The sequence below is a fragment of the Apteryx rowi genome, unplaced genomic scaffold (assembly GCF_003343035.1).
Source record: "Apteryx rowi isolate R43461 unplaced genomic scaffold, aptRow1 scaffold_158, whole genome shotgun sequence".
Classification (NCBI taxonomy): Eukaryota; Metazoa; Chordata; class Aves; order Apterygiformes; family Apterygidae; genus Apteryx; species Apteryx rowi.
In genome coordinates, this window is record NW_020447841.1 from 492,327 (window position 1) to 510,110 (window position 17,784).

Consider the following 17,784-nt stretch of genomic DNA (forward strand, 5'->3'; position numbering starts at 1 on the left):
CCTTCACATTTTCCAGACAATGTGGTAGGTTTTCTCTTTCCTTATTGTTTGTGTCCAGCTAAGAGATGAGTGACTGGGATTTCTCTTTCTCTTTTTAGTATTGGAGGGGATGCCTCTTTAGAGAATGTGACAACTCTACCTAGTAAGTAAATGCTTTCCTAGATCTAACTGGCAAGATTAAAAAGAGGGAATGGGCTGATTTGAGCGGTGTGTTTGCAGAGAGATCTTCTTAAATGCCTTCAAGATATCTGAGAGTAATTCACAAGAACTACCTTTCAAAGAAACAATATCCCAAGACTAATGAAAAAACATTTGCTTCATCAGTGACACTGAGAAGAAACTAGAAATTCCCTTCCTTTCTTTTTCCTCTCCCTTTTCAAACTGCTTSGTGGGCGTTACCTGAATTTCTAAATAAGTTTGCTATGTCCATGTTTGTGATGCAATTAGCATTTGCTTTTAATAAATATGCTACCACACTTTTTTCCTAAAAAGGGATGCTTTCAGAGAGCAGGCATCTTTGGTAAATACAGCTAACTACTTGTACATGTAACCTGAGGGAAATAATTTTAACTTTCTTTTCACTGAAACCTGCAACTTCTCCTAACTCAGCTTATTGTTAATGTAAAGCCACCAGAGTTTGAGTTCAGATTGTCTATAATAAACTTCCGCCTCAAGAGGGTCAATAAACTGGCCCTCTGTGTTGCTCATTGTTATGAACAGAATGTAACAAGAATATCATCTTTATAAGCAATTATAAGCAATTAATTGATTCACTGGATGCTATTACATTTTGATAAAGCCTTTTTTAACCATTAAAATGTGTTTAATTGAATCTCTGAGGTTAAAGTAGCATTTATAGTTTATAATGTGGCTTTGTTCTCATTATCGGCTCTGAATTCTGCTGTTTACCTCCTTTTGGAAATTACTATTGAGATAACAGAGCATAAGGTGGGAGTACTTCCGAACCATGCATCTGAGATTTTCTTCAACTTTGTCAATAGTGTGAGATGTTGCACAGCCGTGAGACCGACCCAAAATCTCCAGCTGAAACCTAGCACTTATAGCTACTACAGGGCTGACACCCCCTTCAGACTCGCTTCACAAGTCCCCATCAGGTGACTGTGAGGGTTTTAGTTCAGGCTTTATCCACTGTAACAAGTAGGATAGCTGCATACAATAAAATTCTAAATTCTGATCTTCTTATCCTCTGGTGACAGTACAGGGCACGCAAGTTGACCCAGTGCTATCTGAGCCGCTGCCAGCTGGTTGCTCCTCTCGCCTCTGCTTGGTGGATGAATGGAGACTGTAGCAACTGTACTGTGTTGTCTGAAGGCAAAAATGTGGCAGTGCTCGTGTGTGTTGGTCCCAAGAGGCAGGAAACAGATAAGGTCATTTTCCTTTCATTGCCATCCTTCTTTTTCAGACATCATTCGAGAGTTCAATGCTAAGATCGTGGGCTATTCAACTGGGACAGGGCGTGCGAATGAATCAGGCGCATTCCTTAACCAGGCAGTCCCTGAAGCAGAGGCTGAGTATGTAGCTTTTTGTTTTACCTTTCAGGTGGTGGATGCTTCATCTAATTCCCTTCCAACTGTCTCATGTGCTGTCATAACTTGCTCTGAGCAGCAGGCAAAACCAGTCTAGTTGGTGGTGAAAACTGGCTTAGCTGAACTTTCAAATGAAACCAGCAGTCCTGGTTATGTGCTCCACAAGCAAGAAATTGACAGAAACTGGTGGTGATGGTTTCTACTCTTTGTCTTTAACATTCATCCATTTATCTATCTATCTCTCTATAAATCTTTGAGAGCAGGGATGTTTTAGGAAAATGAGCATGTAGTGAGTTGGTAAAGAATTACTAGGAGAAAAACTCAATGAAACCTTCCATAATTCTGGCCTCAGGCATCTGGATAGGCAGGCAAGATTGACAGAGAGAAAAAAATAGTCACAGTCTGGAATCTGAAGAAAGAATTGCTGATAGTCACATCTGAGTTTTGGTGCACTGCAGACCTGGTGCAGTTGCAGCCAGTTCTGCCAGTTTATTGGGGCTGTAATGTCTTGCAGTCATCTGCATTTGGCCCTTTACTTTTAATCACACCTGGGAGGCTGTATGAGTTGAACTTTGATATACTCTTATCCTAGAAATTCCTGGCTTCCTACTGAATCAGTGCAGTTTAATTAACAAAACATATGGTTGCTGAGATTCAGTCACAGTTTGGGCAGAGGACCTGGCAGACCATGCTTGGATTTGACACTGTTAGTTGATAATACCCAGATCCCGCCCCCCTTTTTTTTTTTGTTTTAAAAAAAAAATCCTCTTGATTTCCAAAGAGCTCTTGAAAGTGAAATCCAGAAGCCAAGTGAGGTCTTTGAGTTTGCTGCATCTAAGCGATGTCAGTTAGGATTTATCAGGTATTACTTATGGTTCTCCTGCAGGCCTTGAGTAACTTCTGACTCATACCAGTATTCTCAGTAAATGCTTATTTTTCTGGACAGAAATAGTCTGCTAGATGCCCTGAAGTATCATACAGCGTCCCATACCTGAGAGCAGGAATTTCATTTCATAGTGGTGACTGAATTTGTTTCTGTTTGTGTCAGTGAAATACATGCATGGATTATGGCTCTGATTCAGCCATTCATGAGAATTCATGAACAGACTGCTATATGGAGCATATATCCAGATTAACTTCAGCTTTTGTTTGTTACAGGAAAGAATGAGATAGGTGGCTGCCTTGCATTTTGCATCAGTTAAAGCCTAAAGAGGCTGTTTGGAGGGGGAGAAGGATTGAAACAGGATAATATTTCCTTTTAAGTCATCAATATGAATGCCGTCCGTATCAGTAGCAACCAAGGCATTAATATTAGATAGTTATTTGGTAGCCATTTGAAATGAATTGATGGATGTTAGTTCAAAGGACAACTGTCTTTTTCATCCATACTGATTAGTCTTTTCCCTTTCAATCCAGCTGGACTAGATAAGCATGAAGAGGTAGAGCTGTCTTGACTTCTGCAGCCACCTTTTTATTTTGTAAATATTTAGCAATGGGATGAAGACAGTTCTTCATGATTCCTGCTAGTCTTCTGTTGTTTCTCTATTTGTTACCTCTCTGTAGAAAGGTGTGCAAGAGTAAAGAAAAGAAGTTCAGTGTCTCAGAGTAAACTACTTCAGTAACATCCCTGAACTTGAGATGCCTTTTTTGAGATTCTTTCCTGTCCTTTTGTGGTTCTTGATGTATCTGAGGAGTTACATGTCTCCTAGTAAAATTATTTAAAACTGTTGCAACATAAGGGAGAGAGGAAATGTTTCTCCAGCTTTAGATACTTGGCCCTGGAGTGATAGTGTAATCCAGGGTTTATTCTTCATCAGCCAAAAATATTCCTTTTTTTCTATTATCCAGAGGGCAAAAATACTCCATGAATGAAAGCATCTAATGCTGATATTTCAGAACTGTTACCTGGTCTGTTTTATTTTTGGGTACCAATATGGAAACTGTTTTCCAGAGGTGCTGGGCACTTGCTGAAACCAAGTAGTTCTGCAACCTTACCGGCTTTTAAAAACCAGATGTGGGGGTTTACGAAGATGAAATCAGTGGCTGCCTTGAAGAGATGCTTAGTGAACTTGATGGCGATGTAGGAGTCCAGACCTTTTTCGGCAAAATATTCTTAAGCCTATCCCCTTTCCTCTCATTGCCAAAGTGCTTAAGTACATGCTGGAGTTAAGCACGTAGCTAAAGCATATTGCTGAAGTGTACAGTCTTTTTGACAGCTCTGATTTCACTTGAAAACATGAGGTGAAGAATTGAAGGCTCGGAAGAGAGAACAGGTGACAGGAACTGTGAATATCAGTGTGTTTCCCATTAGCAGAATGTTTCTGTTGATCAAGATGTAAATTTTCTGGAGACTGCAGCTCAAGAATGGAAAGTTATTGATGCTGCTTCATTCAGGATATTGTTAGATCTTATTGACTGTTGGCTGGGGATGCATCAGCAGTTCAACGACTGCATGAGAAATCTAAGGTGTTGCAGGCTGTCTACTCAATAAGTGGTGTTTTCCTCTGGATGAATACCAAAGTCAGTGCCATAACTTAGGGGCTTCCACAGTGAGAACAGAAGGAAAATCCTTACAGCTTGTGGCCTGTGATAGCTTTGGGATATAAATAAGTAGGTTATGACTTTGGACAAAGGCAAGAGTGAACAGAACTACTAGATTCATACAGTGTCTGTGTCACAAGTAGATGTGTGTCAGGGCTCATTCCCCAGTAAATACACTTATGTTAGTGTTAGATCAATATTCAGTTGGAGGGAGGTGGTGGGAAATATCTCCTGCTTCTACAGTAAATACAGCATTGCAAAGGAGAGCTGAGCTCTGGTTACTATACAAAACAAGTGTGTCATGCTTAATGTCAGCTGATGTACTTCCAGAAATTATATACAGTCAGTGAAGTGTTTCTAACAAGAGCTGGGAGAGCGATGCAGCTCATCTCAGACTAYAGAACTGCCTGGAGGGCCAAAGCTTTCCAACCATGTTCTTTAAGCATATTTGAGGATCGATGTGTCAGAGCAGTGGAACAAGATTGAAGTGTTCAGTCTAGGTAACTCAAAATTCATGGCAGTTGCAGTTATGTATGTGTGTATATACATGAAAGAGAGAGAGAGAGTGCTTAAATGGCTATTGCAAAACAGCAAGGCTGTCAACTTGTCTGAGTAATCTTGAAAGTTGCTTGGACTTTTTAATTAGCTTAGAAAGGTAGAGTACACAAGGCTGTTAGTACACAATTGAAAATTTAAGTGTTGACTCTGGGCGCAAGCTACAGAAACCAGGGGAATGAGCACAGAGTGGTATGTGCACAAACTTGCTCAGGAGGTCCGTTAAATATTGGGACATATGATTCCTTTGGTGTTTTAGTGCACAAGGAATAGGTTGATAGCAGCCCAGTTCTAATCAGACCGTCTGCGAACAAACAAGATGCTGTGCAGTGTCTGGCATTTCAGCTGTTTTAGGTGCTAAACACTGTAATAAGAAGCTAAACTTTTGGTTCCAGACTAATTACTGAACTTGCATGCGATCTGTATCAATCAATTTGATGTTTACTTCCCGCAAAGATGCAAACATGTAATTTGATAACTGCAAAATGAGAATTGTAGTGTCTCTCTCTTGACTCTTCTGATATCTGAAAATGCATAGTATTTAAGGTGTCTGAAGAGCATAATTTTGACCTCTCCCTAAGGGTGTTTCTTTCACTCACTGATTGTCCTTCTTCACAGGCAATTACCAGATCAAGCAAGAACTCTCCTGAGATTAATGAAAACTGATCCTGTAAGTTGTCTGGGACTTTAATCTTACAACATGAAAAGAAACAGGTGTTACTTCCCATGRTAGATCCATCTTCAAAAATACCATGTACATACCAGTCAAAGAAAATTGGGCTCATTATTTTCTTCTTTGTTACATAGAGAATTGACTTCAATGCTGACTGGAAGATCATAACGGTGCATATTGGAGGCAATGATCTGTGCAACTATTGCAAAGACCCTGTGAGTAGTAGAAATGGTTAACTAAAACAATAGTGGGACTGTGATGTCAGAGTAGAAACACTTTAAGGGAAATCCATGAATCCTTAGAGCCTTTAACAGGAACGATCATGAATTGTATGTGCTGCTGTATGTTTTGATGGGGGTGCTGCTGACAGTGCCCTGATGTAGTAACAGTCACCAGCAGCAGAGTTAGGAAGTCTGTGTTCTCTCTGGCTCACTGGGGTAGGAACCACTGTCATCTTTACTCTCTTTTATGACCATGAGCAAAAAGTGGAAGGGCCAAAGGGAAGAAGAGCTTCACTCCTCTGATATGGTAACTCTGTTGCCAGCAATTAGACACCCAAAAAGGAATTATACTACTTTGAACCACCTTCAGTCCAACCCAGCAATGTTTGTCATCACCCCATAACTCAGTGCAGGGAGGTGCTAGGAACAGGTGAGGTGTATATAGGGGAAGTTGCTGTGGTGCTCAGTATCTTTTGATGCTTCTTTGGACTATCTTGAGGGTTGCCTTGAAGAGATCATGGGAGCTGAGTAGGCAGGTGGTGAGGAGAGACCACCTTCCTCTGCCAGCTCTTACTCTTTCACTTTTAATACACTAACTTCTGAACTTGTGAGCACTTTCAGTTCCCCTGCACCCCTTGCGCTTGGGGAATTTTCTGCTTTTGCAGGAACCTTGATAGGTGTCTTTGCTGCTGCCGCCAAATATTAATTATAGCTATATTTATAGCTATGTCCTTGACTAGTAATGATTTCACCTAACTTTGAGAGCTTATCAGTTGACTGTGGTCCTGCCTATGTCTACTTGGTTTATGTTTTTCACACGCAAACATATTAGGTTCCTTCCTCCATCCTCACATGAAGGACGCAGTGGATTCAGGTTTAACATGCTGCTATTCAAGAGGGTTTATTTTAAACCCTAAATTAACTGAGTCTTTGTACATTTTAGATTAACTGATAGGTTTAAAGTTCCTGGTCTCTAGAAAGGAACAAGAACATTCCACTGAACATACTGCTGTGGCACAGAAGAAGTGCATTAATGTGAGTCTCCATCCTCACTACTCAAATGTCTTGTCTCCATTAGCAGTAAACCCTTTTCTTCTCTTTTTACCAGGATCATTACTCAGCTGTAAATTTCACCACACGAATTCAAGAAACCCTTGATATTCTGCATGAGCAGGCAAGTGCTGTGAAACTGTCCCGGCATTCTAGCTTTTACTGGTATATAACTGTTGGTGCCAGCTTTTGTTGTTCCTTCCATTCTGGTACCAAATGTACTCTATTAATTTCCATAAAAACATTTTCTTTTGTCTTGTCTACCTGAGGGTAGTGAGATGCTGTCTGAAATGACAGACAGGAATACTGGACCATGGGACTGGGTAAGGATCAACAGCTGGGTTGGAGAAGTTGTTTTTTTTTCTCAACAAGGCAGAAAAGAAAAGGGAAAGGAGTGGCTGGACTTCGTGATATAAAATAAATGCATTTAAGACCACCTAGCCAGTTCCTTCTAAGCTAAGGTCTGACTTTCCTTTCAGGTTCCAAAAGCTCTAGTGAATCTGGTTGAAGTAATGGACCTTCTCCCTCTGAGGCAGTTTTTTGTGGATACTCAAGTTCAGTGCCCCACTTACTTGGCAGAGTAAGGCTTGTTTTACTTCCTTTTGCACCTAAACTTACTGTCTATGATGATAAAGCACATTTTTGTTCCATTCGTCTCATCATTTGACCTGATGTTCAAAGATAGCATTAGAGTCCTATGGACATCCCATCCAGTGCTGACACCATCCTGCCTGATGGGGCTGCCTATCTTGTCTTTCACTTAAAAGGCTCCCAAGAACAAGTATTGTTTCTACAGGTATTTCAGGCAGCTCCTTATACTAATTTGTGGTTACAGAGTGTAAGCAACTCCGGACCAGGTTTGGTACAGTGGCTCAAAGATGTTCTTTGGCAAAGTTTATGGCTCTGGAGAGTGGAGTTGCTTGTGCTAAATAGTAGATTGGGTTTCCTAGCTGAGACGCGTAAGGACTCCTGATGTTACGGCTGGATCAGATAGGGCACCCTGGGCTATGATTAAGGTAGCAGAAGTTTTAGATGCCTGGACTATGGTTATACTTGAGTTAGGATAAGGGTGGAAGGTGGTGAGGCTCCTTAGGTCAGGATCAGAGAGATTAGAACATGTCTATCTAGAGCTTGCATCAGAGGTAGTAGAGCTTGCATGGGATTTAGGGCTGGGGCTGGAGAGGAGCTAGCTGCATGAGGATTTCATTTGGGTCTGAGAGGGCTTATAAGGGTTAGGGGTAGAACCAGGCTTGTTAGAAGTCAGTGGTCTAAATTGCGTCTAAGATTTTGGAAGCTACAGATCTCACTGTGACTCCAAAGATGTGGACTAAGGCAGTGCACAGGACAACATTTAACATGAGCAAAGTGGTAAAGTCCCCTGGCAAAAGAATGAAGGTTGGGCCTGGTATGATCAAAAAGAGTGAGGTAACAGGCTTAACCTTTTGCTCAAGGTTTGGGGTAACAAGTTTAGACTTGAGGCAGGGTTGTATTAAAGGTAGCTTACCCTTATGGAACTATGCTTTGATTTGGGCTGCTGGATTCCCTTCCAGGTCAGATTAGGATCACGTTCTTACGCTGGTTAAATCAGGATTTGTGTAATAGTTCCTTGGACTTTGGTTAAGATAGGGGTGGATTTGATTTGTAGGTCATCATTCCCTTTCTGGCTGAAAGTATTATGGGGCTGTTTGACCTTCAAGCATGTTACAACAGTTGAGGCCATTCCATTTTTCTAACCTCAGAGTAGAGACACTAGTTAGCACTCCACATACCATTAGTTTTAGGGAAGCTCGGCTCACCTAATAATCTTCATTTAGTGTTTGAATAAATAGATTTCTCTGGGTTAGGGCTGCTGTGGTCTTACAGGTCTCAAGGGAACAGAATTTGCCACACTAGAGTAGTTTGTAGTGAGCTGGGCTTCTCTTTCTAAGGTTAGAGTATAGATGCCTGTGCCTTAAAGATTAGGACACTTAGGCCAAGAGACCCTCTGTGTGAAGTGTCTAGGTCTAGAACTGTAGGGCTTCCTGTGATATGTAAGGTAGACCTCAGTGGGCTTGGGTTGAAGTTATTGATACAGGGTTCCTCAAAGTGGGTTGAAGTCCACAAGCATCTGGATTTTCAGGCCTTTTGAGGAAATGGGAAGTATTTGCAGAGTAGGCAAGTTTCTCCTGGTTAGAGGCTTTACTGAGATGGGTGGTTTGCTTTCTTTGCTAACCCTCTAGACAGGGGCATGTTCTGTGTCTCAGGAATGCAGAAGGAGTGGTTGCCTGGAAAGGCTCAGGGGTAATGCAGCCAGTAAATTTCAAAGACCTGTTTACTAGTTCCAGGGGGAATGGCATGCACCTCTGTCAGGCCAAAGGGTCTTTGGATGCCTGGATACAATGAATGGGACATAAACTGGCACAGTAGAGTGATCATCACCTCAATATGCCTGGGGGTGAAACTAAACCGATATTAGAGTAGCATCACTCATGTGAGGCAGAAAATAAGACTAATTCAACTTGTAATGTTGAAAGATGGCAAGGACCATCGGACACTTTCACAGAAACACTAGAGTGTAGATTTCCTTGTTGCTCCCGTGTTATAGGGCTTTGGGTGGCAAAGGGTGACTTCTGCATTCTCAGGTTTTAACAGTCTCTATTTCTGTTTACTCCTCTAACTTCTCCCCCAGTTACCTGTGTAGTTGTGTCCTTCTAGGAGAAGAAAACTCACAAAATGTAACAATGGTGAGAGAAGCTACCAGAGCTTACCAGGTACGTTTATCAGGAGTGGTGCAGTCACTTTGCTTTTAGTTGAGGTGAGCTCTTGAATACCCAGCAACCTGTCTGTTTATTGCAAATCATAGCAATGTGTTACCCAAATGGGCCCTGTGAGCTATCCAGGAGGTAATTTGCTGTTATTCAAAATACTATATGACAGCAGCCAAGCTGTTCAGCAAAATTCTGTTCCCTAGTACAGATGGATAGGTGGGGTTTTAGTTAACAAAATCCGGTCCCCCCAAAAACAGTTGCAGTAGTGTGTTCAAGCCTTCCCAGCCACTTTGCAAAGGCTCACCTTTTTGTCAGTCTCCCTGGGTATTTCAGTTAAAAACAAAGCTTCCTACTGATACCTGCATTCTCAAAGAAAAATGTCGATGGGTTATCATGAGTCATTTTTGTTTCTTGCAGCTTGGTATTCAGAAACTGGTGGAGTCTGGCAGATATGACACCCATGAAAATTTCACAGTGGTAGTCCAGCCTTTCCTCCAAAATCCCAAGATTCCTCTTCATCAGGTATGGTCTGAAGACACTTGCCTGCATGTAAAGGACTAAGTGCAAGTATCTAGCCTTTAAAGTTGATGTGCAAAATAGTTTCAGCTCGTCATGTTTTATTCTTTTTTATCAGAACTTGTTGATTTTTGGTATAACAGATTATTAGACTTCTTTGGTTATCAGTTCTTTGTTTTACATATTGTGCTGTCAATATGAATTACTGCTTTGAAAAATTAATCAAAACTTGAATTAAGAGATTGTTCTCTGTCTGTTTTCAAGGATATGTAAATATTTTTCTTTCTGAAAATATAAAATGGTTAATAAAGACAAAGATATTAAGTTACAGCTCTTAAAGCAACATAGGTGCTCACTGGAGACGACAACATCACCTCCTTTTCATGTCCCCTAACCAATTCTTCTGTGCCTGTTCAGAAAGAGAAGTTTACACAAGATCTAATGGAGGTAGTAGTTTTATGCAGTGAGCCCTTTTCCCTGTCAGTGGCAACTAGAATGTACTTCAGTTCCTTGTATGGCAAGTCCCAGCAAACTATAAATCTAGGAAGTGACCCAAACCTTCTCTGAAACTGAAACCCCATGTGCTAATTCTCACACATCTGCAGTTCCTGACTTCAGGTGGGACTAGTAGCAGATGGGACAAAAAAACTTGTGAGCAGCAGATATGGCTCTGGTATCATTGGATCAGGGTGATCCTGGAAATAGCTTGTGATAAGTTTGAAAAGTTCAGATGCTAGACAAAACTCTTAAATGTCAAAACTGGCTGAATACTTTACAGAAAAATAGGCTTTTATTTATTTATTTATTTGTGTTAGTTGTTGCGATAATTCATTTCCATGGGTTTTGGTACAGAGGAAAAGAACACAGAAACAAAAATAGGAGGAGAAAAATCTCTGAACTCTTTAATCTCACAATCATTCTTTCAGATTTTAAGAAAGTTTTTTTTTTTTTTTTTTAATACCTTGCACAAAATTCAGTTGTTCCCGAACAGAAAATTCTGCCTCTAAACTTGGCAGAAGATCAAATATGGATCCAAATTTTGGTGGTAGACCTCTAATGAGCTAGCCAAAACATACTGGATCAAAACCTGCTCAAGCTTTGAGGAAGGAATGCTCTGAAAAAAAGGTTTCAATCATCTGTAATCTAGTCTTTCTCATCTCAGTAGACTCGCATGAAAGCCAAGATTTTTAAATTTCCACACTCTGTTTCCTTCAGATGTTCCAGTGTCTGTACTAAAGTACAGCTGTGCTCAGAAGGACACTGTGTTGGTGTATTCAGTCATTTTGGCTGCCTTCACTCAAAAGCATTTTATTTGCTTTTTACTTCTTTCAGACTTGCAGAACTGACACAGCTGTGAGAAATGGGATGGATTCTGTTCCTTCTGGTACATCATCAGTAATACACTTGTTACCATGTGAAGGCACTGCACAGCATAGTGTTGCCTGTGGAGCAGCTCTGATGATGTGTCAAGGAGAAGAACCTATCCTTATTGGCGAACCTTGAGAGAGACTAACCACCAAGCTCAAAATCCTGTTTTTTGTTATTTCTATGTGGATCTGCACATCAAAGAACCTGAGCTTCTAGGCACACAGAGGTTAAGCATTTCTAACAGCTAGTGGACCTGCTGCAGTATACTTTGTATCACCAGATAATCAAGAGACTTTCTGCATTGCAGCATCAAATACATATAGCATGCAGCTTCCATTAGCAGCTCTGGTTTGACCTCAGCAACCCAAAGTTGGAGCTATGTGGATTCTTCTGCACTCAGATGTCCTTTATGTTTTCGTTTTCAGGATGGGCATCCAGATGTCTCCTATTTTTCACCTGACTGTTTCCATGCAAGTCAGAAAGGTCATTCTCAGCTTGCCAGGGCTCTCTGGAACGCTATGGTAAGGTRACATGCATGGCACATAATACAGTCTTTAGCTAGAACTGGCTACCCCTACAATTATCTATGTAATTATTTATGTAATAAACATTGCAATGAAGGCCTGGATAACTCTGGATCTTGTTGATGAGCTCCCAGTGCTTATGTTCCTAGTTTACTAGTCAGATGCCTTCAAATTTAGAACTGATCTCAACCTAGAAGCTCTTGCTTCTGCAAGTGTGTGGGGAGGGGTGGTGTAAGTGCATCATCTGAGCCTCTAGGGATTTCAGCTGAGTAACTTCCAGTTTATTTCACCGATTGTCACTAAAGGTAGGATAATATTTAGTAGAGATGATGTTTCTATGGACTTATTTGGGGGAACCACCAAAAAAGAATCCTAACTGCATATGCCAATTTAAAATGGATTGCTTAAATTGTTTTAAAACCTTGTAGGTTTCCTCATTAGGAATTAAAGTGGCTTTAATTCACTACCTTTGAACATGAATAAAACTCAATAAAAATGAGTTGTTAAGTTAAAGGTTGCTTAAGCAAACCCATTTTCTTAGCGTTGCAGTGCAGTAGGAGCGTGCAGRCAGACAGAGATAGTATCTCAGATCCTGGATGGTAACTTCTATATGTTTGAGTGTATTGTCTTAACAGCTAACATGATTGCCTGCAGTCAAGCAGTACCTCTAAATAAATTTGTTTTAATTTTCTGCGTATAGACCACCTCTTGTTGGAGATGGCCTCATGCAGCTTAGCTATAAAAATTGAGGGACTCTTAGTATCTTCTTTTGTGCAGGAGAAGATAGTTTATGACCTTGTATTCTGGCATAATTCCAGAGGAATTGCATATGCCTGCCAAAATCCTCCTGGAGTTTAAACTGATGCAGTGTAGTTTTCCACTTCCCATTTTAAACTTCTTTCTAGAGTTGCTGTTTTATTTTACAGTTGTCATGTTCTTTCTGAGAAGCAGATGCATCTCAGTCTTGGGTGAATCAAGATCTGTAAATACAGGCAGCTTTATATAAATTTGAAAGGTGTATTTAGATTCTTTTGGATTAGAATTGTTATATGAATGTAAGATGAGAAGACACAGCTACAAGATAATTTCTTTTGTCTTCCTTTCTAGTTCCAACCTGTAGGCCAGAAAACAGACTCCTTTGACTTCATGGCTGACATTACCCTCAGCTGTCCAACTCAGGTAAATATTCCCACACTGTGGAAGCCAGGTATCAGCTGCCTGTGCTTGTGCTTGCTGGAGAGAGCAGGGACTGGGTATGTCGGGAACAAGTCTGTTGAAAATTTTCACTCTCTGATTAACTCTGTGTGAACAGGTGCTCAGGTGTTGCTTGGTCTTTAACTGTGCAGTTAATACCAATTGATAGCATGCTGATTTGTGTGTTTTCAGTTGTAGCAGAGATTTTGTTTTGCTACATTTTTTAGTACTGAGGCAGCTCAAGATGCAAATAACGGAATATTCTGAGTGATCTTTCCAATTAGAATCAATAGGTTTGGGGCATGATAGCAGCTCTGAAAATCCCAGCATCTGTTCTATCTTGAGTTAGTGGTAGGTTGGGTTTCCTATCCTCATCCATAACTGAGATGCTTTGGACTCTGTGGAAACTGCTTCTACATTTATAAATCAAAACTGCTGAATTTGAAGTGTAGTTGCTAGATATCAGCATGTGGAAATGACCATGGCAGATGATGGTAATTGACTCCCTTTCTTCAATGAATATCCCAAAGAACTGAACAGACTAGGGTGTAGAGCTATGCTCTCAGATCTGAAGATGGTCTTTTAGGTCATACAAGGGGATTTTGTCCATATCATGTCCATTCTGTGGGAAAAGGGAGATTTGCTGAGTTATTAATCAGCATGTTTCAAAAGTTCTCAGATTCACTTAAATTAATCCTACTTTATTTCACTCTGTATTTTTTCCAGGGAGCTTAAATTAACTTATCAACTTCTTCAGTGCCAAATAATGTGGATTTTCATATTTCTTTCCTTTCATCCAATCCCATTCAAAGATGCTGGTGCTGCTGAGAATTAGCCACAAAGTTTTATATCCCTTGCAAAGAATATATAACCATTATTTTCAGAAATGGTATGCCCACAGTGCTTTGAAAAAGTCATTGATAGTAATCACCGTACCTTTCCCTATTCAGAAGGCTCTGAGGTAAAGACTATAAAATAAAAGTACAAAGCAACAGAATTGGCTGTTTCCAGGGAATTCTGCCTTTTCTGTTACTAAAGGGAGTAGTAAATGATTTCAGATTCTGACATCCACAAATTCCATCCCTTGTTCCCATAGTTTCTCACAACAGTTTTAAACTCATACTTGAGGTGTTCATGTCCATGAAAATATCGACTGTGCCAGACTGTAAGGGTCCATAGGGCCAAGAAAAATTATTTGTATTGAGACAACTTAAAGTAGGATAAAAACCTATAAATAAAGGGTCAGAGGCACTTCCAGTCAATTAAATATGCTTTCTGATTCTAGTATTTTGTAACACCTCCTCATGCAGTTATTGGAATTGTTCTTGTCTGAGATCAGTGGGCATCCCAGTGAAGACTTTTAGCCTATAAAATGTACATATCTCCATGAATTTATGTTGCAGGAGTAGGGGACAGAAATAACCATGCAATTTGTACAGCCGTTCTTTGGGGAAAAAGTGAGTAGTGCGGGATTCAATATTCCTTTCTCCTCTTCTGATGCAGGCAGATCTGCCCAGGTTTCTCTGGGCTTTACATCAGGGTGGTGTCTTTGGAAGGACTAGACATCTAATCAAGTCAAAGTAACTTGTGGAAGAGCTAAGAGAGGGGAATGTTAGACTGCTAGTCAGGATCTGAATGTCTGGCACATGTCATTTTTACTATAATGTGCTGAACAAAAATCTCACTTCTGAATTTCAAGGACGAGCATAGTTTCAAAAACTAGATCCCYATTTTTCAGCTTAGGCAATTAGTAATTATGCCATTTTTTTTGGTAGCATCCTATCTTAGTGTCACTTGGTTTGGGCTGTGCCATGTGTTCATTGCCTAATCTCTATTTCTCTCTTTTTTTTTTCTTCTTTCACCAGAACACACCCTTCCTGGGAACTTACAAGAATAGCAACTACACACACTCACCTGTGGATCCCACTAACAGGCCAGCTGAGGTACTTGTTGCATCTTTTGCTTGATTTTATAGAAACTGTGCAAAGCTGTCCTTGTGTAGTGACTGTTTGCATGTCATCCTGAGTTTTTAAATGAGGTAACTTATTACCAATTTTCAAACATGGAAGTCTCTCTTACATTGCATATCTTCCTGTTAAACTCTTCTTTTTCCTACAAGCCATATAAAATCAATTATGCCAATTGGTGCAATTTCATCAAAACTGTGCTCAACAGTAAGTCATGTGGGATGCACCACTATATCAAAAGGTAAGGTGCTCATAACAGGGGGAAGAGGATTTAGGACCATGAGCCCCCCCACAATTTGGGGAAGTTTGCGTCCTACTTCCATGCAGTCAAGTAAGCTTAGCCTGTAGAGGGCAGTCACCTGTATGTGTTGGACACGTTTCCAGCAGCAAAGGAAGCAGTAGGGGTCCACTGGCAGGGATCCAGTCTCAAAAGGAGGCTTTCACTTTCCATCATGACTGAGCAACTAGCACAGGGGAGATAAAATAAACTGTAGAAACAAACCTTGCATAAAACTTGAAGAAAAGGGCAGCAACTTGCTCATGATAAATGGCTGCAGGCATGCAGAATTCCTGCAAAYGGATGCCCTTTTTTTTTTTTTTTTGGTAAAAGTAGCTGGAGATGGCTGTCAAAATGGCCTAGACTAGCTGGGCACACTGAGGGTCTTCAATGCCTAGCAAAATTATGAAATCCTCTATATACCTTGAGGGTTATGAAGAGCTACAGCTAGTATTCTTTCAGCAAGCCATAGTTTGCAATGTTCAAGTGGGATTTTTGTCTGTAGGCAGGAGTTATATTTTTAATGGGTAATTCCTGCACTTTAAAAACTGTTGTTGAGATTCGGTAAAAATGATAAAGGAGAGAGACAGTAGACAGTAAAGGAGGAGTTTCTTCTCTCATCTAAAAATAAGCCCAGCTGGCCATTCTAGCCTCTTGAAGCAGCTTTTAACTAGATGGCTGATTGTACAGCCTCTTACATTGTGTTATACATGAGAACCTTTTTGGCTTTTTTTTTTTTTCTTTTAGTGCTAACCTCATGAGACTCTCATACTTCCTAAGATCATTGGTCTGTGTAACTTCTGTCTGAATGATCAAATCATGCAATCATAGAATAATTCAGGTTGGAAGGGACCTCAGGAGATCCCTAGTCCAACCTCCGGCTTGAAGCAGGGTCAGCTCTGAGATCAGAATGAGCAGATATCTCTGCTCTTACAGGGAACTGCCCATTGCAATGTTTACAATTTTTGCCTTATTACGTTTTCAGCTAATATTGTTGCTGTCATTATGAAAGAACATAGGTAGTACATTCGTCAGCTGCTTCTGTGAGTGAACCAGGATGTTTCTGCAGTGCTTGATTGACTCAGTTTCATCATTGGCAGAGTAAATATACAACCTATGATATCGTTTGCAAATATATAGTAAATTATAGTTACTGAAGCTGATTAGAGGCTGACAGCTCTGTTTATCTGAAACTTCTGAGGCTTCAAAAWTTTTTTAAATTTTTATATTAAGTGAAAGCAAGGCATTTTTGAAAATTTCCAGGTAAAGAAGAGTTTTCTAGCAAGATATGTGGAAAATAATAATAATATAGCTTTGCAGAGAGTTTTCTTGTTTTTTATTGTTGCTTGTTTTTTAAATCTGAGGTCTCTTCAGATCAGAGCAGGACTTCAAGCCTGGAGCCCCCACCTCCTAAGTCAAGGACAAAATCTCCAGGCTGAAAAGAGGGGAAAAATTATTCTCCTTAAGAAACTTTGTCAGAAGTGATATATCTAGATGAAATGTTTGACTTTGGAAAATGGTATGTTTCAGCTAGAAGATTTCACCAAAGACAATATTTGGACAGCATTACACAAAGAAAAGGGAAAGACTGCTGAGCTACGTAGCACCAAACTAGAATATACATCTTGATTTTGTTTTGCTTTTAATTGTGCAATTCAACTACATAAATATTCCATATAGTCTTCTAACCATAAAGTGACCAGTCTCGTTATTTGTCACTTCAGAATTGGGGCAGTGACCTGTTGTGTTCCGAACAGACTCCATCCAGATCTGTCCCAACATCAGGTGAGAAAGAACTTGTAAGCTAAAATCACAAATAGGAAAGATTTCTCCTTTTATTTTTAAAAACAGTAAGATCTTGAAACTGTAAATCCTAGATGGAAAGGAAACAATAAAGGCTGACACATTTAGCAGCATAGCAAGAAAGTCTGTCTTGCCATATGCAGMAAGTTCTGCAGCCCAGCAGGTGTGTTCTCTGTGGATACATGTGATCATACAGCAACATGATTAAAATCTCCTAGGCAAGTTAGTGGCTCAGCAAGTTTGACCTGCCTGGTGAACCTGCTATGATAAGCAGYGCAGTAGGTGCGCTGTGCATAGTTGGAATGCTTTGCAGGAATACAGCTAATGGGAAGTATTGATCTATGGTCCAAACCTTAAAACCAATTAAAAGAGAATGAAAGTATGCATCTCTAAATGTATCTAATCTGTTTTCATTCCTTCCTAAGGTGACATGTGGAAAGCTGTTTTAAGGTCCATTTATTTTCTTGTTAGTTGAGGATATTATTGCAAGCAAGTTGCAAGAGTTTATGCCTCTTGCTTAGCTGATGGATAGAACTTTTTTAGGCTTATTCTCCCTAAAAGTCTGTAAAAATATCATCGGGTTGGAACTGAAGTTTTGGATCTTTATTTTGATGAGCAGCATTTTGTGTCAGTTATCAATAATTCTGCCTTTTTTTTTTCCTACTCTATTTTAGTACATGAGCTGCGACCTGTTGACATCAAAGTCATAGGAGCACTGGGGGATTCCCTGACTGTGAGTACTGCTGTATTCCCAGGTTTGAAATGGAAAAAAAACAATCGTCATTTTCCATCTGTTGTCAA

The 17,784-nt window shown here is 40.1% G+C and overlaps 1 protein-coding gene across 1 annotated transcript in view; it reads left to right on the forward strand.

The window, feature by feature from the left end:
• PLB1 (phospholipase B1) overlaps window positions 1-17,784 on the forward strand; it is a 97,990-nt gene that overhangs the window by 60,659 nt on the left and 19,547 nt on the right. Inside the window, exons 34-46 of the mRNA XM_026059479.1 lie at window positions 99-142; window positions 1,424-1,532; window positions 5,262-5,313; window positions 5,451-5,531; window positions 6,646-6,711; window positions 7,067-7,167; window positions 9,256-9,337; window positions 9,752-9,856; window positions 11,644-11,739; window positions 12,850-12,921; window positions 14,802-14,879; window positions 16,905-16,965; window positions 17,658-17,716. Coding sequence (XP_025915264.1) covers window positions 99-142; window positions 1,424-1,532; window positions 5,262-5,313; window positions 5,451-5,531; window positions 6,646-6,711; window positions 7,067-7,167; window positions 9,256-9,337; window positions 9,752-9,856; window positions 11,644-11,739; window positions 12,850-12,921; window positions 14,802-14,879; window positions 16,905-16,965; window positions 17,658-17,716 — 1,006 coding nt within the window. The remainder of the gene's footprint in view (window positions 1-98; window positions 143-1,423; window positions 1,533-5,261; window positions 5,314-5,450; window positions 5,532-6,645; window positions 6,712-7,066; window positions 7,168-9,255; window positions 9,338-9,751; window positions 9,857-11,643; window positions 11,740-12,849; window positions 12,922-14,801; window positions 14,880-16,904; window positions 16,966-17,657; window positions 17,717-17,784) is intronic.